The sequence below is a fragment of the Vanessa atalanta genome, chromosome 19, assembly GCF_905147765.1.
Source record: "Vanessa atalanta chromosome 19, ilVanAtal1.2, whole genome shotgun sequence".
NCBI classification, from domain to species: Eukaryota; Metazoa; Arthropoda; class Insecta; order Lepidoptera; family Nymphalidae; genus Vanessa; species Vanessa atalanta.
Window position 1 is genome coordinate 4,198,481 of NC_061889.1, and position 25,169 is coordinate 4,223,649.

General features: G+C 30.3%; 1 protein-coding gene across 1 annotated transcript in view; it reads left to right on the forward strand.

Moving 5' to 3' along the window:
- The window catches only part of LOC125071289 (nuclear receptor coactivator 2-like), a 121,513-nt gene that overhangs the window by 46,126 nt on the left and 50,218 nt on the right, over nucleotides 1-25,169 (forward strand). The window contains exons 4-5 of the mRNA XM_047681467.1: nucleotides 19,758-19,819; nucleotides 23,408-23,497. Coding sequence (XP_047537423.1) covers nucleotides 19,758-19,819; nucleotides 23,408-23,497 — 152 coding nt within the window. The remainder of the gene's footprint in view (nucleotides 1-19,757; nucleotides 19,820-23,407; nucleotides 23,498-25,169) is intronic.

Sequence of the window (25,169 nt, forward strand, 5' to 3'; positions counted from 1 at the left end):
AATAGCTCAAATCGTACTGGATGTGATTACGTTTGCTCATATGATTCACTATCGGTTAAAGGTCCTTAAACCAATGACTAAAATTTCGCCTACGATATAGTAATTAGGAGTCAATATTCGTTCTTAACATATTAAGAGACGAGATAAATCTTCACAAACATACCATATATAATTGTATATACTTCATATTATAACATCGACGCGTGTAAGATATTTATTAGTTATAGTATTTAAACCAATATTGTATTTTTTTTTTTAATAAAGGGACGCAATTATTTTTGGATACGCTAATGTTGCCAGCCATACATTCCAAATTCGAAATAAATTGCGTTTACCAGTATGTCTTATTACGTCACCAAAACTACTGTACTACTACTAGTAAGTAATGTAATATACGTTCACCATATAACATATTCCTTTACATACATATGTACTAAAACTAAACTTATATTTTTATAATAATAGCATGAACGCCACTGGATTAAAAGATCAAAAGCGGCCAAACAAGATCAGTTCAATACGACTTAGAGCAATTACGATCAATTGATAAATAAATACTAGACAAATGTGCAAGTAGTATAGTATCAGGTCAGTCGGCAGTAGGTCAAGGTGACCCTACGAGGTGCACACATGCCAACATCCAGATTTATTGCCTTTGCGCACAATATTACTAGTTTTACAATTGAATATTACTTTCGATAAATACGTAATATTTTAAAACGTCAGTTACATGTAACCTTGGTTTAATAATTCTCTCCGTTAAGAAGCGGTTGGTTACAAAACTAATGTTTTTAACGTTAAAAAATAACAGCGTTTTTGATTAGCCGTAGCCGAATCATATGACCTCATGTGGGTACAATTTCAATGGATTAATGAATTGACTTTAAGGTTTTTTTTTTGTAATTTTTAATACTTGATTAACATCTATGTGCTATTTCAAAAAACATAGAAACAAAAGTATCAAATTAAGTTATGATGTAATTTATTATTCTGATGATTAAAAGCGTAGACTTGATTACCATAATAATATATTAGTTACATCCTGCATGAAATTTAAGATATAAATTAAGAATATGTAATACAAAACTAAATAAATATATATGCGTTATTAAAAATGGAGGATGTCCAAAATAGTTTTGCTGTTAATAGAATTGTACTCCGGGCCCCAAATGTTACTAGCAAATTGACAATTTATCGCAATCGAATCGAAATCGGTGAATGGTCAAAGTTGGATCGAAATAGAATAGGAAACGTATCGTAATCGTAACAAGTTAGTGGAATGTGCCCCCTGGACGCCGACGCTACTCAGCTCATTACCTTAACTAGGTAGGTTCTGGTTTCGTAGAAATGACTCTTATTGTTTTTTTTTTTTGACGTATCACTGACTTTCATGCCGAATTTTCTTAATAGAATCAAAAATTGAAACCGATAACTTAACCTTAATAGACGTTGTTATGTTGTTGAGCCTACGAAAATAAAAAATATTACGAAACAGTTACCTATCCAGACTGATTATGTTTACGGCCATTGCTTAGAACCGTACTCCACACCGTCACTCCAGACGTCACTCTTCAGACCGAGAAGACTTAGTTTAAAACGATTACATCACGTGAAAACTCAGTGATTCTAACGTACATTTGATCTTCAGTTAAGCATGTATCCCCGTATCAATACAACTAATAAATAAATTTACAACCGTGCTGTGCTTTTTGTCTATATTCAAATCAATATCATTCGAACTATACAGTGAAGATATTATTTTAGCTAAAATACCGACTTGAATAGCATAAAGCAATTAGGTATACAGCAATATCGCGATTGAATAACTGGCATTTTTTAAGAGCCCTGTAGTCAGTCTCCGTAACTCATCATCATGTCTTCACGAAATTGAAATGGTACCATTTCGAAATAAACCTCTTTCAAACGAAAAAACGAAGTCGGTTAAAAATAAAAGTAAAACATATTGATTTATCAACGAGTTACACAACGAGATAGGAACACATGATAAAGAAAATGTATAATTAAATAGAACTGAGATACCACTTAAATAGATTCCTTTGTAAGATAACAAACGTCATTATTATGAAGTCAGTTGTATTAAAAATTACATTGGTTACCTAATAGTATAATATCATAATGAAAACTCGATTTTGTAAGTGACTGTACCCGTAAGCTGTTCGTACTACATGTTCTGTGAATTCATATAAATTGGCCTTTTTCCATTTCTTACAATTAAAAAATATATATCTCAACTTTTATTTTTTACCATGTACCTATTATTAATATTTAACTATTCTCATTCTTATATATAGACGGAAATAAAATGAGTGCCTTATTTTTCGATAATATATTCAAAAAGAGAAAAAAGCCAAGTCTTGCTTGTCAAAGACAAAATAATAAAATAATAAATCAATTAATTTGTACATTTGTATGAATTTGTGCAATAGAACTATTTCTTATTTATGTTATTTTTATCGCGTTTGTATAACTTTACACATTATATTATTACTCAATAATTACTAAATTAATGTATTTATTTAATTTATTTAAATGCAATAATAGACCTAAGTATTTGAAAATAGAATACCGGATTATCTATTAGGGAGCGTAGGTCTGCCTAGGGGCTCCGCATGGACTAGGGGCTGGAAATATTGCTTCTATTTTATTGGTTTTTCCGTGGCATCAAACGTATTAATATTAATAAAATTACAAGAATGTACAGAGTAACATGGTTATATTTTTATTTAATAAATATGAACAATTCTTCAATTCATTAAGGTTTAACTTGATTTATCGTAATCACAAATAAATAATGATATACAAACAATACGACAATTAATTTTGGAATGTCCTTATAAAGACAACCGTGTAGTACCAATTCTTTTTCTTATTATATTATAATCAAGAAAACAATAAGGTTTTAGTCGGTTATAGCTATATTATTTAACCTCTTTGGTCCCGAGCCTTCAGTAGCCTTTATGTAAGCGCTAACGACAATGCCGCAATATTCTTAATTAAATTAATTGTCCACCGCTGGCTATTCCAACAACAATTAACTCCCGTAGTAAGGTCGGAAATAATTATTTTCGTATCAATTATAACAATCGATTGCGATTCAATACAATAACCGATTCGAATCGGTGTGAGAAGTTAAGTGGTATTGTATATAAAAAGAGCTTATATCTATAATAGTGTTAAAATAAAACAAAACTCTTATAAAGATTTTTATTATGCATTCATTTTTCAAGTTTTATTAGAATGTTACAATTTTAAATAGACAAAATTCAACGTTCAATTTTTTTTGCAATAAAAACTTTTTGTATCAAACCTTTTTTAAATCATTAAAATTGAATCTGGAAATTCACACGTATAAATTCCTTTCGCATTAAATATAATCTACAAATATTTTATCTGTTATTCGTCTATTACTTTTCTTAACAACCTCTCGCTTTATCTTAGAGGAATAAAATAAACAATTTACAAAATAAACGTAAATACAATAAGCTCAAGCATTACATTATATGACCTTAAAGTTCTATACGATTCTTGAACAGATATGATAATATAAGAAAAAGGTTTTTATACATTTTATTCAAAATAATCTTTCCTTTATCTACGGAATTTTTCGTTCTTTTTTTGAATTATTCTAGTTATGTCTTCTTATTTTAAGATATGAATTTTAAGATATGAGTCTACATTCATACATGCTTAATTTAAACACTTTTAGTTTAGTAAATTTCGTTCGAAAGTTTCGAAGTTTCGAAGGTATAAAAAATTATGTCTTTCCATGAACTTAATTCAAGCTGGTTTCATTACAAATTTCATCAAATGCGGTTCAGTGACTGGTCAAGACAGACACATAGACATTTACCTTTTCATTTATAATATTAGTATAGATATATAATACATATACATCGATTTTTCTAGATCTCTTTTTTGCTCAACTATATGTATGAATGTTAAAAATATAACATAAGCACAAAGTCTAAACGTAAGTCTTAAGCGTTTAGCGTTTACATACACTTTGTAAAGAGCGAGTGAGTCCTATAGTGAACTCACCGTTATCATTGTTGTTTTCTATTGTTTCCTATAACATTTATGCATAGAACTTTTTGCCATTTGTTTTTAAATTAAAAAAAAAATCAATACTAGTTCTTTAATAGTAATTTGTTTAACAATACTGAAATTGCTCTTTTTAGTCGAGCGAAAACGGCCCCATGGGCAGATCAGGGTTAACCTTTTTACTTTTATTTATCAGCACCATTTTCAAAGTCTTTTACCAATGTAGCTATAAGGCCTCACATTGACAAGGTCAATCAAATACATGTATTACATTCATACAATCATCAATCGCCATTAACATACAGTGACATGACCTCACATCGAATTATAAACGGTTCTCGCTTTCAATTGTTTTAACAAAGTTAGTTTAACTCTTGTGAAATGAGAGGTCACTATGAGCTTCGGGGTATTCGGATTTCATATTAACAATACCTTTTGTAGTATTATTATAATTAATTTAATTAATTACGAGTTTAAATTGAATATGGCAATATTTTTTTTTTTTCAATATACTATAACTTTTCTTTTTTTTTTTCAATATACTAGTTATCGCGTTTGAGTCATTAGACATGAAATGTCTTTCCTTAGAGTTCATGCTTGCAAAAAAAATTCCATCAAATTCGGTTCAATGGTTAGGTTAGGTTAGGTTAGCCGTAAAAGAGCAACAGACAGACAGAGTTACTTTCGAATTTATAACATAAGTACATATTGTATAGATTTATATAATTGTATAATATTAGTTGTTTTGAACATGATAAATTAAATACAAAATAATTTAAAAAGTATTGTACAATATTACATCAACAGATTTTTCTTTCTTCATTTTTAAATAGATTTTTGTTAGTGTTAACATAGCTAGGGGCTAATATTTTAAGTTAAAGTTCTTGTTGAGGAAACAAATTCATAAGGCCGTATCTTGTTGGCTGATTGACACACATAAAGGGAACGTACCTAAGAATAATAATAAATATTTTTATTAGAAACCGATTATTTTATTATAAATACTCGATTCTCATGTCATTGAGTTTGTGTAAATTCGATTTAAAAAGATATAACTTACAAAATATATAATTGCATTAACGAGGAGACGATGTCTATACAAATACAATATACAATATGGAATAACCTTGGCGGAGACAGCATACTTTTGATGGGTTGCGCTGACATGACGATTACAAATTCAATATTGATGACTCAATCTCCGTTCGATAATAATTATTGATAGTTGAATTGATAAAAAGGGATATCATATTTCATTCGTGTTTACCCCGCAATTTTTGTTTGTCTTAAATTGACAGCCAATTTAGTGATATTAATGATTTATATGTTATTGCGTATGTTTTCGATTGCCAATTCGAATTGACCTTAGAACTGTTGATAGTTGAAATATTTAATTGTAATTGATTATGCTTTCTTTAACAACTAACTTAATATTTAATTTTATTTGAGTATGTAATTATAGATGTACGAATGTCATGTAAATTTTGCAATTCCACGTTTATTCTCTTCCAGTCTTCTGAATGTTTTGTAATTTTGGACACGTTTTAATAACTTAATACAATGTAATAATCTTAGTTAAATGAAAAATTAAAAAAAGGTTTTTAATTTTTTGGAAATATATTTTTTATATAAATAAAGGTAGTAAATAGTTTTCGTAACTTTACTTGTCACAAGGTTAAGTCATGGAAATGTTTGATTAAGTACATACCTTGCTCAAAATTACTTGATGATAGGCTTTGTACAATGCCGTCTGGGTGGGTTCTTTCATCTACCGCCAAACAGCAACCAATATTCAGTATTGTTGCGTTTCGGTTTGAAACGTGAATGCCAGTGCCAGTGTAACTCCTGGCACATGGGACATAACACCTTTAGGTTGGTGGCGCATAATTGGAATTAATATTGCCTACAGCACCAGTGCCTACAGGCAGTGTACAGTTAGTTTAGTTATCCATTTTCCAATTCTCCCAATATGACATACAAAAAATACCTAAACCTATCATGAAAGTTTTCCTTTTTTGACGGTTGTCAACAAGCATTGTAGCTTTTACCTAATTTTGATATCAATATAATATACACAAGAACATAAACTTATTTGGTATGTCAATAGACTTAAAACGGATGAAACTACGAAGCGCATCAACTTTTATAATAATATTATACAGTAAAACCTTTTTCGTAACATGTTGTAGCATTCGGTATCAGTTTAATACTTTTTCATTATATTCATGTATTAGTATAAATTATCTCGTATAAACCAGTATATTTGTACTACAATTTCCTTGTTTTATTTCAATTGTTTATCAGAATACATCGAATATATAGGTGCATGACTTTATATAAATATACATATATAAATCCGTCTTAACCTCGAGATTCCTGTTATTGTACAGGCGATGTCAGCATGAACAACTCGGTAGTAACGCACACTCCAAACAAAATTTATTCATACTATTGAAACAGTCATAAATGTATACAACAATAGCTGTGGTATTGAAATAACAGAATAACAATAGCGTTGATGGTTTAGTCGCTAGACTGACTGGTCGCAGACAGCGAGGTCCCGGTTTCTAATCCAGGAATCTCAAAAGGAGAATGGAGTTTGCATGTTAGCAGTGTTATACTCTCATATCTCAGAAAGCATTTAAAACCTTTACTGTATGGAGTAAAGGTTTTAACTGGGCCCACGGATCGTTCCAGATTATAAGTTTTGGCATTATAAGCAGTTTTGAGTGATCATTTTACAGAACTATATTAAGTAAAGCTTCCACCGGTTCGGAATGTGAAAAATCTCAAGAGTTACTCTTTACCAACATTTAAAATACAAATTGTGTGTGTGTGTTAGTTAAATACAATTATTTATACTATATCTTGCCTGAAAGTGAACAAGTATTAATTCCACGCCTTTTTATCATCTATATAATCTTGTGTTGAATAATATGCTTTATTTATTCATGTTTTGTAACAACTGCACACACACACTTATGTACTATATATGTTTGTGTAAGCCAGTCCTTGAGAACAACGTCTGCGATCAAAATTCTGTTACAAGGACTCCATTGAAATAATAGAAATTTGTATCGCAGCCTGTACTCGCCCCGCACTATATATTATCAAACGCGATCACCGCCCAACTATCTAATTTCTAATCTTACTACAACTTAATTAATAGCCACTTGTTGAAATCGATTTCGAACTTGATTTATAAATCGAATGACCTGTATTTATTCATATCGATAAATACATAATGTCGATTAAAAGAACACGGTACGAATGCGTCCGCTCTCGTTTGTAATTTGTTTTGACAAATGCATTCGTGTACTGTTTGTGTTTAAAGCTATTTGTAATTTTAAAACATTTATAAAGTGTTAGTTAAATACTATGCCACCATTAATTTACCCGCATACGTCATTCAATAATTTCATACTTGATCGCTTGAATCTTGATTTGTTTTTAATTCTAAATTAATTTAAATTCCATTAATAAATATAGAAACCTTTTTTTTATGATTACTTACGATTTTCAATATAATAAAAAAAAAAGTCAAGAGGCCACCGCTTAATTTCCTAGATATACTGTCATCTAATGAACTCAATAGTTGTATACTAACAGTTTACACAAAAACGTTTATTTAATGTGGACCAACCCAAATTATCCACTTAATGTGGACTACTGGAGCAGCATGGAATCAATTCAAAATCCTTCTCAAAAAGGAGAGACCGTGTAGGTCAGAAGTAGACTTATTTCCGGTTATAATTCTACGGTCAAACACAATGTTGTTAAGCAAATATTCAAACATTAGATTTATCATACATGTTTTACAGATGGCCGTATAACATTTGATTAATGCTACAAGTTATATAATTGTCACCATCCACCCTCGAATAACGTATTCGCTTAGCTTTCGATAAATAACATAATTACAGTCTCAAATCTATTCTAATAAAAGTTACTACTGCTATTACAAGACTAGGTTTTGAAAGAAATAAAAATTGGAAATATACAAGTCATTGGTGTTATAAGAAGTATAATTAATTTGTCTTAAATGTTGATCCTTGTCGCAATAAAAATCATTTAACAAAAAGAAAAAAAAATAACACAACAATGCAACATCTTTATATTTTATATCAAAAAATAAAAGATGCTCATTTGTAAATAATATAATAAATAATTTTTGAACACAGCAAATAAGTAAATGATATATATATATGTCAAGGAAAACAAACATAAATTAATGACTTTCAAACAAATTTTTTGCTAAGGCCTTCCCCCAAAACCATCAAAAAAATCAATAGTACACGGTCGTACCATTCATCAAGAATTGTATAATTATATGAAATCCGTTATGGTTATAAATAAAATATATATTATATAAATAACTAACGAACCTAGTGTTTAAAAACAAATGTCAAGGGAAGCGAATAATTATAATATAAATAATAATTGTGCGTGCGTCTTGCGAAAAGCTTCCTAACTGATCATTTATTGCCTTCCACGAACAGGTGTTCGGAAGTCAATAAATTCGATGGTAATTACATATGATGGCTTACCGTTCTATTGATAAAGTTACTGATAGCAATTATTGTAGCTCACGCTATTGTAAATGTGTTTGAGCATTAACTGTTTCCGAACATTAATAGAATCATGAGAATATTATGCTAGAACCATAACAATGTCTAAGAAGATAAAAAGCGTGCGCCAAATATTAGTAATATCTCACAGACAGTGGAAGAATTGAAAGGATGATTTAAAAGTATAATTAATGTTTGAATAGGTATTATAATTTGTTCTTTTTTTTCATTTAAGAAAAGGTTTCGATTCTGAATAAAGAAAAATTTAAACAGACTTAAAATCAAACGCAGTAATAAAATAAATTATATCCGATAGACAAGGATTATAGGATTCCTTTTTTTGTTCGATCCGACACCTGCGTCTCCCATTGTATATTGAAAGTACTACAACAAAGATCAAGAAAATTAGTATTAAAATAACTACTAATACAAAAATATTCATTTATTTTAAGTAACAGCTGTAAAGGATTCTTGTTCAGACGATTTAGAGCTTATTCCACCACGTTGCTTTAGGGCGTCTTGGTAAATACAAAGTTAACATTACAGATTATCATCCGACGCATTCGTCTTTCCTCGCGATGTTTATCTTCACCTAGCATAAAATGAATTATATATATTATTTAAGCATATGACAATACAGTGGTGGTACCCAGGTTCGAACCCACAATCGTTGGTTGAGATTCACGTGTTCTAACAATTGCAACAACAACCATCTTGACTATAATTTAATTATTTAAATGAAAAAACGTTTATAATTCAATTTCTTGGAAAATCTCTGAAACACTAATTGTTGCATAGTCTGTAATAATATCTTTATTTTCAATACGTACATAACGAAAGGTACACAACAATAAATTAAGTTTAATCAAGTCGAATAAATTAACAGAAATGTTTAATACTATCAGATATTACAAAGATAACCTGAATAGGTACCGAATAAATGTAATCTCGATTCAGACACTAAGTACAAATGCAAGGATCGAGGTATGCTAAAATGGTACAATCGTTTAGGCAGAAATCAAGGTCGAAACAAACTCTTTGAAATTCATATCAATTTATACGTAATGAACCATTCAATTTATGAATGCATCTATTATTTTAAATGTATTTGTTTATTACGGAATGGCAAAAGATTGATTGTGTTACCTGGTTTTATTCCTTGTGTATATGTAATTATACTGGCTTACTTCAAACCGGAACAATCCTATAACCAAAAAAGTAATGTTAGGCGTTAGAAATAAACATGTACTTCGCTCTGGCACGGGCTTGTGTAAAGTTAAAACACCTTGTAAAATTTTCAAAAATAAGGTCTAAAACAATATGAAGTTAATTAATTAATTATTGTTGGGTGATAATTGGAAATTTCATAAAAACTTTTTATATAATGAAATCGGCACAGCCGCTTAAAATATTTGTAAATCATTTTTTGTTATATTTTGATCAAAAGATATAGAGTAGCTTGTAACTCAAATAAAAAAAGAAAATAAAATTGTAATTACAAATATTGTCAAAAATATAAATTAAGCCTACACAGACCTTCAAGCGATGCTGCTAATGTGACGTCTTCACACCGAAATGACTGGCTAATTTACTTGACGCGTGTGAAACGATAATTGCGGTGCCGCTTGATAGATGAGCTTAACTGTAATGTTTTGACAGCTTGTGTATCAGATCGGCATTTTGATGGGGTTTCGTAAGAAACAGAGTGCGTTTTTAAACATATCAATTTTACAAATTCTAATAACAGTTCACTTTATTATGTGATTAATAAAAAAAAAAAAAAACATTATTTTCAGAAAAAAAGCATCGAACATATTCGATATTTGAAATGTGAATTTTAATTAAAGAATTTTTCGGTGTTTGATTACATTAACGGTTGGATGAAAATTGTGTTTTCTTATATTCTTTATCAAATTAACATCAACTTAATCTTAAACACTCCGATATTAAATACTATAACTGCATATGTGGAAGAAACGAAATGCCATTTGAAATTCTACTAAGTAGATGTATTGAATATTTACAATTCATCTCACCGTTGACATTGCAATTAGGAAATACAGATAAATCTACCACTAAATCCAACTATAGTAAACGGTATGATGGATTAAGATCCGATAACTCCTCCTGCTGCCTTGGGCTATTAAACCACTGTTGACGAGAGTCTTACAGATAATTTCTAGTTGTCTTGTAGTATTTAATTAACTTGTTACAAGTTGACTTTACTTTAACTACCTAACTGTTAGTTTGTGTTAGTAACATATTGACACATGTTACCAACTTACCAAATATTCATGTCATTCAATTTTGAATATATTTAAAAGTATCATCCAATAGATTTTAGTTTCTGTCAAATTTAGTTAATATTGTTTTCTGTTAAGAATGTAAACCTGCGGATTTAGTCTTAGTATCCTATACACTATGTGACCGCATGTACCATGAAAACGCGGCCGAATGGGACTGCTTATGCAAATCGTATTGGCAATTACTACAAAAGAAATGGTCCTATACTCCGCACGAGAAATGTTCGTGCGATGCCTTTTCGGGTTCTACGTAAATAAGTCCATTGTCTATCAGTTCCCTGGTCTATTAATTGTAGAACTTTAGGTCATGTGTGAACGTAATGGCTTTTCGGTTCGATCTAATGATTTTGCAAGATTACCAATTCGCTACACGGCCTGCTTGTAATCGACATTCGGCTTCGTAATTAAGATGGCATTTGTAAGCACTGTTAACGTCTTAAATAACGATCTAACCTTTCTCTGGTGTTACACTGTTTCTGTGGTGACTAGTCATAGAATTTGGTTACGGAAATAATTTTGATTGTTTAATTCAATTGTTTAATACCTGGCTTAGTTATCACTTAGATCCATTTTGGTACTAATCTACTGATAGACTTGGTAATCATTTCGATTTTAATTTGGACTTTGCACTTTTCTCTTACGTTACATTGTTCTTGTAATGACTGTTAAGAGGATTTGCCCATTATTCAGATACTTTTTAGTACCCGTATACTAGAAAATTTATTTATCAATCCAATTATAACAGAGTCTTAATTAGTTTACATAAAATTATAAAATTAAAAAATCAGTACTAAAACGAAATCGCTACAGCTAATTATGAGAGCTGACCTATGAGATAATTACAGAATAATATACCAAAACAATATTATAGAATTTAAATAGTATAAATCAATCAATAACAAAGTAACAGTTCAATTCTAAACGTCAAAACCGGAATTTTCATCTTTAAATTGTTTTGTTTATTACACAAACCGTAAACCTAAATTTAATAGTAAAATTACTAAAACAAACAGCAATTAAGTTGCCTCTAAACTACTAACACAAATACCTCAACAACTTAAAACAGTCCACTCATAATTGTAAAACATCGTCAATTTTATTGAAAAATAAACCAGTTGAGCGATTTCTCCATAAAACTGGTTGAAATCTATACCTAGGGCATCTTACCGAATTCCATCGAACTGGCAAATGGCAAGTTTATTTAAAGCGAGCTAGGCAGGTGGTTGGCTAAATTGAGATGTTCGTTAGGCCATAATGGTATGTATCTCGTCAATCGCGCCCGGTTATTTCTGTCGCCCGCCACCATTGCCACTATGTGTGATTGGATGCGCGCGCGCAGTTTTGAGCTCATTTTTAATGCAAGCAAAGGATGTTCTGTGTGAAATATTTAGATTTGAAAATTAATTAAACTTGTTTCTTTTGCATTCTGTTTTTGAATTTAATAAATACAGATTTGATTAGATATGTAATGTTTAACATGTTATATAATATGTTTTTATTTACACGTAGCAAAATAATGACTTCGCCTTAATTGTATTTGTAAAATAATCAAAATTAACTTCAATACGCTGATTGATTGATTGACTTAAAAGAATTTCACATAATAATATTTTGTCCTTTTGTTAAGTAACAACATCATCATAATTAATAGCTAGTAAAAGTAATCATTACCGTTCAACTCGTAACTATTAAAAACCTTATAATACTTATACGTCCATTATTGGATACCGCAGTCAAATGCTAAATGAATGAACGTTCAGCCTTATTATCCACTAAAACGTGAATATAGACAAAGAGATTAATTATTTGAATTTAGAATTCGGGTTTTTTTAAAATTATAATAGAAAGCAGAGGCAGAGGAGCGAAAGGACGAGCTTTTAATAACCACTTATTATTTCATCCATGGTGAAGACGTCCTGACTGATTCTCGAGAGACTAGCCATTTTCGCAGGCCAACACATGTGCTTTCTCTATAATCCCCTCACTCTCATAATCTTTCTCGGTGGAAGGTCTTTGTTTTAGCCCGTCTGGGTAGGCACCACCCACTCATCAGATATTCTACCGCAGCAGCAGTATCGTGTTGTTATTGTTATCCGGTATGATGTGTGAGTGAGCCAGTGTAACTATAAGCATATAATGTCTTAGTTCCCAAGGTTGGTGGGCCACTTACCATCAAGTGGCCCATTTGTTCGTCCGACTACCTATTTCACACAAAAAAACACAGATGGGATGACAAAACCGATACACCCGGATATAACTTCACCCATAGACACATTAATTACTGATCTGAACCTCTTGTATTTTTAATTACAAAGCATCTCTGGCCCTTTTAACAGGCACTCGATAATAGAGTCAATACAAGTATAATTATATATATATATACATTGGGATACTAGTACAGCTGGATTATAGTTTTCAGAACAAGAGAATAACGTAAAGTTTTTTTTAACTGTTATCATTTATTACAATTATAACAGTTAATTTTACTTTAATTTAATTTAATCCTTTTTTATATACCATCCATATATTACAGATCATTGATAAAACGATAATTACAGCAAGCATAAAATAGTATATAGCGCGCCGTATACATGTGGACGATCGGCTTTAAGCGGTTAGTACTTAGAATTGATTAGCGGACGCATTTGAAACGATACCACGAACCTTAATTAATTAACTTAACCATGACGATGCGAATGCTTATTTAGGTTTATTTAAGTTTAAACGGTTTATAAAATAAATTACAAGTCGCCTTTTTTCGGGTAACTATTAAATAAAGTAAAGAGGTTTTACTATTTCACATTATATTTTATTTCAATGACAAAAAAAATATTTCAACTTTATGATTTCATAAAATTGTTATACTCATAAATTCGTTGAATTGAAATGGATAGGCCAGTATTTAGAACGCGAGCAACGTAAACGATGATTTCGAGATCAAACCCAGGCAAGCACCATCGAATTTTCAAGGGCTTCATTTGTGTTTATAATTCATTTCGTGCTCGGCAGTGAAGGAAAACATCGTGAGGAAACCTGCATGTGTCTAATTTCAATGAAATTCTGCCACATGTGTATTCCACCAACCTGCATTGGAGCAGCGTGGTCCAAACCTTCTCCTCAAAGGTAGAGGAGGCCTTAGCCCAGCAGTGTGAAATTTACAGGCTGCTAATGTATGTAATGTAAAAATGTAATGAAAAATATAATATAATATTATATATAAGTACGGTAACGACCTATTATTGTCACAATTCTCGGCAAAGTCCTTCCCCTTTTCGTAGCTTATTCCATCACGCTATTTTAATGCAGGTGGGTGTTGTCAGAAATGTGGCAAAACTTAGTCAAAATATGCAGTTGCCCCTCACGATGTTTTCCTTTGCCGCCGGACACGAGGCGAATAAAACATGAAAACTCAGTGCTTGCCCGCGATTGAACTTTGCTTAGAATATTTAATGTTTATACAATTGAAAAAAACTCATATTAATCTATGTTAGGTTACATTATATCACTTATTTTAATAATCTAAGTTGTTGATTTTATAAGTATTTGTTTAATAGAAACTACATCTAGTAGCGAATCTGTTATTTTAAATAAATAGGAAATTTCCACAAAGTTAATTGTTAACTTGATTTATTGTTAACAAATCAATATAGAAATGATTTAATATATAATGTAAATTCCCTATTTTAATACAGACATTTAATATTATACTCAGAACATAGATTCAAAGGTCGAATATTTCATATACAAAAGTAAATATGACACACTCAATCACGGCCGAGTGCACGGTATCTTCCAAGCACACGTAAGCATAAAGTAATCGTTAAACTTAACATAACAAAATGCTTAGTGCCTTCGACCGCGCGTTAGAATCAGTTAGAAGCATGTTAGAGGTTCGTGAGCGCGATTTGTACTGACTCAGATTAATATTCAGACGAGTAAACCATTAGATTTCTATTAGATATAATTGCACGCCTTTATCTTTGGGATGTGTTCGGTAACGGTTCAACTATGTATACTTGTTTAGATCATGTCATTTCGGTTACGATTATTACGTACTCGTTAACTGTATTATAAAAAAAAAAAAAAACAAATTTTATCGCAAATAAATAAAAGCTTATAACAAGATAAAAATTTTAATATTCTTTTTAAAAGACAGCTACTCAGATAAAATAAAAAGAAAATGGACCGCGCGGAACGTTGTAGTGAAGCAACATAAGCGAATACAAAATCAAAAGCGAGTGCGTCAAAAGTGCCACTCTCAGCTACTTTCATTATTATTACAATCACACCATCCTACCATACGCTTCATTTAAATTTACTTTTATAATCTGAGGGTATCCGAATAAATAATGATTATTCGATAGTAAGTTGTTAATATTAATACACACAAATGGACCTGATGGAGAATGAATTACATATATGTATACGTTAACTAAATTCCAAGATAAAAATAATATTTTTGTAATATTTTTTATCATTTCATTTGTCTAAGACAAAAGTCACAAGTTAGTTATCGAAATATATGAACCGGCGGTGTTGTGATAACTAATTTAGTCCATAAAAATAGAATTCAATTGATGCATGTGATCATACGGCTCTAGCTTAACATAAAGATTGTCTAAACATAACAAAAATACTAAGATTAAATTAAGACAATCAATCGAATCGTTCAGGAGTTATATATATAAAGATTACTACGATAGTATTACCAAAAAATATAACCTTTATCGGAGCTATAAGTTATCAATATTCTAATCCATCCTCCTTTAAAGATAGTTTAGAAAGTATCTCCTTATACTCTGCGGCGGGTCCATTAGAGCCTGGAATTATTCGATATCTTATCAATATAATCGGGTGCCCGCTCTCGGTTATTGTTTATCGATGTTTCAACCCGCCTGAGAAAGTATCGATAGATATAACCGATTAATTATAACAATGTTTGTTCCCTAAGTGCTTGCAGTGACATCGATTTTTGAACAATGCCTCGGAATTTCGCCGGCGGTAATATAATTACGATTAGTACGATGTGCCGGATGTCCACAGATAACAAATTGTGATTGATGTTAAATACGTATAAGAGTTGATTGCGTGTCATAGTTGAAACGTCATGATTGCTTTTTAACTCTGTAATGGCAAAATTCCATTATACGACATTAACTAATTATATCATTGGCAAATAATACAATAATAAGGCACATAATTATATCGTTAAAATATTACTCGATATCCGTCACATTTGAATTAAATAGATCAATAATATTAAATCAATTTATTATAAAAAAAATAATAGATACTGAAATGTTTCTAGCGTGTAATTTATAAAAGGTATTTAAGATGCAACCGTTGTTTATTTCTAGTTAAATCCGACGTTGATCAATGACATAGTTTATTTATAAGACGAAATCATTTTACACAAGTAAACGTAATCAATTAAAATATATTATATTACAAATAATGCGTCTGTAGCTACACGGGCTCACTGACACTTCTTTTTTTTTATAATATCGGTAGGCGGACGAGCAAATGGGCCATTTGATGGTAAGTGATCACCACCGCCCATAAACAATGGCGTTGTAAGAAATATTAACCATTCCTTACATCACCAATGCGCCACCAACCTTGGGAACTAAGATGTTACGTCCCTTGTGCCTGTAGTTATACTGGCTCACTCACCCTTCAAACTGGAACACAACAATACTGAGTACTGCTGTTTGACGGTAGAATATCTGATGAGTGGGTGGTACCTACCCAGACGGGCTTGCACAAAGCCCTACCTACCACCAAGTAAACTTCTAACCGGAACACAGAAATACTAAGTATCACTGTTTGATGGTAGAATATATGATGCGTGGCTGGTACCTTCCCAGACGAGCTTGCACCAAATGTACTTTTATTAACACTGATGCGGTATCTGTAAACAGATATTATTTCACTAACAATTAGAATAGTTACAAAAAGTCATATTCAAAAGTCCGTACCAACAAATTCGCGAAAACAACGACTCGTATCAAACATTCGCCCTTTAACTATATTACAATAAACCAACCACAAGCTACAATCATTCGGTTGCATAACTTAACCGCATCTTTCAACAACCGTTTAAATATTCTCTATTACAATATCCTTTCACAAAATTGTTAAGTGTAAACTCAGCGAGCGAATTAGTCTTACATCTGTTCAACTACATTTTATTTAAAAGAATGGAAATTAGAAACGACATTGAACGTTTTTCTCTTTATTAATATTTTATTGGATGAAATAAAATGCAAATAAAAAAAATGTACCTACATCAAGTAGCACTCCAAAGCTAGACTATTACAACTGTAGTTGACATGAGTATATTTCTGCTATCTACCTAAGCAGAAGAACTGTAACTGTAAGAAATTTGTATGTTTCAAATGTGGGCATAATCTTTTTAGGGTTCCGTACTCAAGGGGTAAAACGGTACACTTTTAGACCCCACTGTCCGTCCGGCCGTCCGTCTGTCCGGTTGTCACAAGGCTGTATCTCATGAACCGTGATAGTTGGAAACTTATTTTTTTACAAATGATGTAATTCTGTTGCCGCTATAATAACAAATACAAAAAACAGAATAAAATAAATTTGGTCCATAATTATGTTAATATAATCGTAATTTAAGTAAAGTCTAACACTATCCAATCCAATAAAATACAATGTATGTATATCACATACATTGGAATCTAGATGAATCTTAAGATTATTATTGTATTTAACTTAAAATCTAAAAAATATTTAATACATTGTTTCCTCGATTGTATGTACTAACAACGAAAGGTCATCAAAATACACTCATAGTATCTTCTCTTAGGCCGCTCAAACTATCAATTGTTCGAATTTCGCTTGTCGTTTGAATTTAGGCTTAGTGTATTTTCAATATAACATTCATTAGCTTCCAAACGCGACTTCGACTCCGTTTAAAGGAAGGGTGTTGGTGACGGTGTTACGTATAAAATGTAACCTATGTGCCTTGTAACCTATATTCCAGACTATAGTCGATCTCTATCCCAAATTTCATTCGGATCCGTTCACCCGTTCTTAACAAACATCTATTAATCCAGATTTTCGCCTTTACAATATTAGTAAGATTACAATATTGCGTTAAAGTTGTTATACCAGTGCAGCACATAACGTTGCTTATGTAACGAATACAATTTTAATTAAAACATTTATAGATCGCGTTAATAAGAGTAGAGTTTAAATTATTAACACAAAAGTGAAACTGCGTACGACGATTTATTCACCACCTTAATAAGATTTAAATGTGAAGCCGTCAGTATATACTAAGCATATAATACACATATTAAGTACCCAAATATCTTCCAAATATCCTTAACAAGAAACTAACTTAGATACCTACCATTAAACACACGCCAGAAACATTTAAGGTTAGAATTAACTTTTTCTAAATAAACTTTTATTTCCAATTACAATGAAATATTGTTGAAGAAATTGTTTCGTTATCCATTTATTCCAATTAGAATTACAATTTTTTGTCACATTTGGTTTAAACTGGTACAGAATCTTGTAATTACGAATTTTAGTAGCTATTCTCTATATTCTACCAGACATACAAATGTTGCATACTATTGGATCCAATGTGGAGCGTGTTAGTTTAATTACCAAAACTAAACAATTGCTTAAAGTAATTATATAAGTCTGTTCCTTGTATCTCTTACCATGAGAACTAATTAACTGGTTATCTTCCTGCTTTCAACAACTGACATAATAAATAATCTTCCACCTCTTTTCCTTTATCTTAAACTGTATTTTATTCAATAAATTCTTAAAATAAAACAAATTATTTCGATAATTTAGCTACCAATAGATTTTTTTTATTAGCTATCTTTACGTATTAAATAAATTCGGTAGTGTTAGACATATAATTCACTACAATCACCGTCAACCATGGGAAAGCCTGTGGGTTTGTCCTTGTAATTTCTACTGGCTCACTCACCTTTCAAACTGCAACACAGCAATTCAAACAATTTATATGTATTTTTAAAGTTTAAATATTACTTGTATTAATATAAATATAAAATACAACGATCTGCATATTGCACAACTTGGTGGTAGGTTTTTGTACAAGCCCATCTGGGTAAGTATAACTATCACCAATACTTGGTTTTGTTGGGTTCCGATTTTAAGGGTGCACCCACCCTGGTTCACTAGCCAGTGTAACTACAGGCACTAGGGACATAACATCTTAGTTCTCAAGGTTAATTTTCCTATCAGCCCCAACATATGGGCGATGGTGACCACTTAAAATCAGGTGACCCAATTACCGCCTACGTATTACATAAAAAAGGACAACATGTTCAACATAATCAATACGTTTTATAGTTAATACAACACAAACACTACAAACATTAATATTCGCATTTAAAATAGTATAACATTTACATTTACGCGAGTGTGTAAATAACCTTTGAAATGGCATTTCACTTTGAACGGCAACGCTACAATTTCTTATCGATGCCGAACACATTATGTTCGTATTAACTGTTTTATGGACACAACCCGTGGGTGTGTAATCTCTCGCTAAATGACAATACACGGTACACACGTAATTTCAACGATATCGCTTTCGAGAATCGAGATGAAATGACTATCTTGTCGTTAGGTGCTTAGAAAGTTACTTGCAACTAATTCTAATATCAACATGTTAAATTACAAATAAATATAACGTTTCTTAATACGGATAGTTTTGTTCGTTATATAGCTTAGTAGTTTTGTATATGTAATGTCGAATATACTTAATACAAAAATACGTGATTACTAATAAATTTTCTTGTTTTGTTTACAGTTTTCAAACGCTTTGATATCAACCAACAGTCTTCAAACGCTCCTAACTTCGGATTCTCGAAGGTAAGATCAATATAATACCAGTCAAAATAATAACAATTTTTTAAGCACATTAATATACGAAAGCAAATCTGTAAGGCTTGGCTGCAAATATTGGGATATATCGACCCAATTTAAATAACTAATAATTATTATTTAATAATTGCATTTTATCAGAAAAATAATTTGATAATTTAAGGTTAATAATTTAATTTTTCTTATTTGATGTTTTGAAATTTGCAAAAAATTAAGAAAAAAATATTACATTTATAGAGGACCCAAAAATAATAACTATACTTTAATAACCTTAGGTAACGTTAGCAAAAAAAATTGGATGAAAATATTTAACATTTTTATCATAAATAAATGGTTTTTTTTTTCATTTCAAAATTAGTTAATCATATTTTTATATAAAACATTTACATGCGTAAATTATTTCTCAAAGAACACAATTACACGTTAAAAATACGAAACATTAAAAATCTTACCGTTTCCCACGCTGCATTGTGTTATACAAATTGGTACTCTTCATCATTCGTCATCTCTCTCTTCAAAATTAGTTTACGGTACAAAAGAAAGGGATAAAGCTAGTGCACATTTATTTCAATTCCAGTAAACTACGTTATTAAATGGGCGTGACGTTTCGAAACCTCTCATTAATTCCGATTTAAGGTCCTTAGTTAAATTTGAAATATTTTTTCAAATAAAAACAACATATTTTCTTGTTTAACATATGAACGTGTGTTTTTAATTTATATCATTGAGTATAAAGTTAGTAAATTAGATTTATTGTATACTATTCTATTCTACCTCGTAGTTTCTATTGACATTGAATCTTAATATCTAGTTGAAATTATATCGCAAAAATCTGAAAATATTCTTTTAAAATTTTACAATTGAAACTATATATTTATTTACAAATATTAATTAGATCCAAATGTCTGATGTGAAAGTTAAATTGTTATAAGTTTTTTTTTAAATCTTTTATAAGTATTACATTGCGTTATCTATGCATAAAATATTTTTATTAGATCATTACGAATTACAAAAATAAATCAATTATCAATTATTATTACTGTGTTCTATAATAATAATTGATATATCAATTTAAGTGGAATTTGTAATGTTTCTTTGAATTGTAGACATATGTCTAGGGAAGAAATGATTTTTACTAAGATTATATTAAGTGTGCCTTAAACATAACGACCTCTGTAGGATAACCCCAGTATCAGGAGCGAGAATACAAGTTCCAAACCATTATAACACGTATAGCCAATACGAAATTGTCTAAAACTATGATCATTCGACCAGCAACCCAGCGCCGCATTGGTTTTCGACTCTTCTTTTATTATATACTAGTTGCCTACCGCGGCTTTGCTCGCATTTTCAGGGTTAGGCATCAAAATAAGGCTATGTCCTTTTTTATCGGACGAACAAATGGGTCATCTGAAGATGTAAGTGGTCACCATCGCCTACAGACAAGGGCGCTGATAGAAATATTAACCATTCCTTTCATTGCCAATGCGCCACCAAATCTTAGGAACTAAGATGTTATGTCCCTTGTGCCTGTAGTTACACTGGCTCACTCAGCCTTCAAATCGGATCACAAGAAACTAAGTACTTCTGTTTGGCGGTAGAATTTCTTTGAGTTCCAGTTTCCTTCATAGAAAATTACATTAAATTCGGTTCAGTGTTTTGGCCGTGAAAGTGCAACAGAGTTATTTTCGCATTTATAATATTATTATAGATTTATTTTGTTTGTTACGTAACGTTTGTATTCGTCGTATCATTTGTATTCGTCTCTACTTTTATAAAAAAAAAAATCCTTATAGTGCAATTTTTCTGCTGGCCCACTGGAATTATATTGGAATATGAAACAGTTTCATGAAAACCAAACGGCCTATAACTTAGATAAATCTTGATATATCTAGATACAAGTGAAACTGTGGAGCTCTAATTCACACAAAGCGTATGAACAGTAAGATAGTTGAAACATAACGCGATTCTAACTTAAGTATTCGAAGATATCTGTAACGTAATGGTATAACTTATGAATAGAAGAGTCGACTTTGTACACTAACTTAGTATGGATTACAATTTAATATACAAGTATCACGCTATAAGTATATAAAATTGATAATCCTAAAGGAGGTTCGATATATAAATTTTTCCGATCTCATTGGAAAACTACTGAATCCATTTATATGAAAGTTTCACTAAATCATAGGTTATTAAGGGAGGAACAGAAGTATATAATTTATTTATAGCCTGTATATTTTTTGGGATAAAGTTTATTATTTCATTACGGAAGAGAAAATAGTTTGTCTGAATGCTTTCCAAACGAAACCAAATTGTAATAAAAATAAAAAAAATAAAATTTGTCTATAATAAAAGTTGTTGATATACGAAATGTCGAGTTCTCTACTCGCGATACTATATCAAAAAATTAATTAATAACATTTAATCATATAAATATATATATATATATATATATAATTTACATTCTATGTGTTTTTGTAAATTAGCAAATATAAATCTATACTATAGTGTATTTAAACCAATAATTTTAGTAATATTACAAAATGTTTAATAGGTTAACATTTCTAAAAACGCATATCAATGAGCGGTGGTGAGTACGGACCATCAGTTGAACCATTTGACAGTCCGCCTACCTTTTTTTATTTAAAAACAATAACTATTTATAATAATACTTTAGGCTAAGTCTTCCGTTAGGTATACGAATAACATCTTGAAAACAGTCCCTTATCAATATTAAACAGTGAAAAATATCTTAAGCAGTTAACATACACGATATTGATACTATCATTTTAATGTACGTGCAAACGTATTGTGGAGTCGCCCTTATCGTAGATTATCACAGTTTATTATAATAGCAGCCTCACAATGCCTATATCGTTTCTAGTATTATGAAAGTGAAACCTGGCATTTGAATATTTGATTGTAACTTATTGTGTATCATAACTGCAATAAGGTTTACACAAACATAAATTGTTTTATTAATTTTATGATCTCATTCGATAAATTGACCTATATTTTTTTATTTGATTTAGTTTCTTTTGCCTCATATAAAATTTAAAAAAAAAAAAGCTTTTGAAAATATATTGTTAAAATAAATCGTTAACTAAATGATTTTAATAATTAATTATGATTCCACTGGAGCTTAAACTTATAACGATTCATATTGAGAATAAATATAGTAATTGATATTATTACTTTTTGTCATTCTTACTTTAATGCGAACTGTCGTATTATCTCTTTACATTAAACTTTGTCCTCATATATATTGTATACCTACGTGAGGTTAGATACCTTTCATTAGGTATATAGGGACCCTTTGATAAATATTAAAATAAAAAACTCAATAATATACTTTAACCGAATGGAGTTTCCAAAAAAATATTAATTTGCGCAATATGATGTTTTCGTACAAAAAAATAGCAATTTTTTTAACGTCTTTTTTTATTTTAGTTTTTTACTTGTTAATAAAACACATTTTATTCCTCGAGCAATTATGAAGTCTGTCAAAAAATTAACCTTAATCTAACTACACATTGTTGTAACAGTTTTTTCACGGTATGATATTTTTTACAGGCACTAAACGGCTTCTTAATGATGATGACTCAGAATGGGAAACTGCTGTACATATCAGACAACGCAGCTGAATATCTTGGACATTCCATGGTAAGTAAATTAGCAATACTAGTTTGAATGATTCATTCCAAAATTGAATGTGTATAATAAAGTTTAACTTTTTTTTATTGTCTGCGGTATAATGAAAATTGATTAATAATAATAAAAGCAGTTAATAAGTACTACCATTTAAAAAAATAACTAAATATATTTTTAGTACAAAGGTATTCAATATATTTAATACAATGGGTGGTTACTAGTTTCGGACAAATAACATTTAAATTACGAACTAAAAACGAATTTCAAAGATTCATCTTTATTTTACTTATACTATAATATAAGTGGTGTATTAATAACTATTGTAACTATTCGTAACGAATAATATTATTAAATCTTTATAGAATTCAAACACTACCTAACAGAATCAATAATATCTCGTCGCCCGATTTTTCTCATACAAAACTTGCCGGTAGATACAAATCGTACTGAGGTGACCCCAAATCCCTCGTTAGCTGCGCCGGAGTCGATAAATTAATCACTATGTTTTATTGTTAGCCGCGCCCGCACACCAACCCTACAGGTTGATCCATAAAGTTTGTCTGATATTAATATTTATTTGTTTTGTTGTGCGTTGGGGAATTGCGATAATAAACATTAAATAAAATCAACAGATATAAATTGATTTACATATAATAGCTTACACTTACTGCTTGTCAATAAGTAGATTATTAAGAATCAATATACAATTCGAAAAAAAAAAATTAAGTCAATGGGATAATATCGTTCTATATTTGAAAAAATAAACAAACATTTCATGTGTTGCTTACATTATCGGACCTCCGAAAATCAAAATTTGCCTTCCTCTAAATTCCAAGCATAGTAATTGATATTTTAAATAAATATTGACTTTGATTTTTTTATTGAATATAATAAAACACAGCTGTATACACGTTAAAACTATATTTGGCGGTTTATTCTTGTACCACGTGCTAGCATCGATGTTCAAAGATGTCCGATCAATGTATTCGAATTGTGATTAATAACCATTACACGTGAAGTGTTAGCACCATATTAGAAGTTAAAATAAGGTTTCATTTGTATCAATTTATTTATTTATCAAATATTTAATTCTTATGGGTCTTGAAATTTATAAAATAGTAAAGTATACACATCGACTGCTTTCTATACGTGTATTTACTTAATTTTTTATTAGTTTTGATTTCGTTATCTGTGGTTTCATAAACAAAATTAATTCTTTAGACTTATTAAATATCAATAATTGATTAACTGTATGATGTAACTTTTATATTAATCATGTAAAACTTAGTTATTTGGATGAAGCCATTTTGTAAAACAAAATTATAAATTACATATTTCCTCTATCTCTCCTCTGTCTTGACAACTACAAAATTTCCTTCTTTATCGTTCTTTTTATTTGTGAACGCCGTGTCATAATCCGTTTAGCACTTTAGAAGTATTAAGCGGAGATAGAAGCAGAAGCGTATGACAATTTTGTTTTATACTATTTACTTATAGATAGAGTAACTGTATCAACAGTCTTGACTTCTAGCTTTTATGAATCAAAAGGAACGAACCATGATACTGTAAAGATGTTCGAGATTGTTACCAAATCGGAATATGAGATTGAGAAAATGTAGAGTAAATTTTTGCTGCGATGCACTTTCGCGCTATAATGACCAGTGCACAGATTATATAGTGCAAC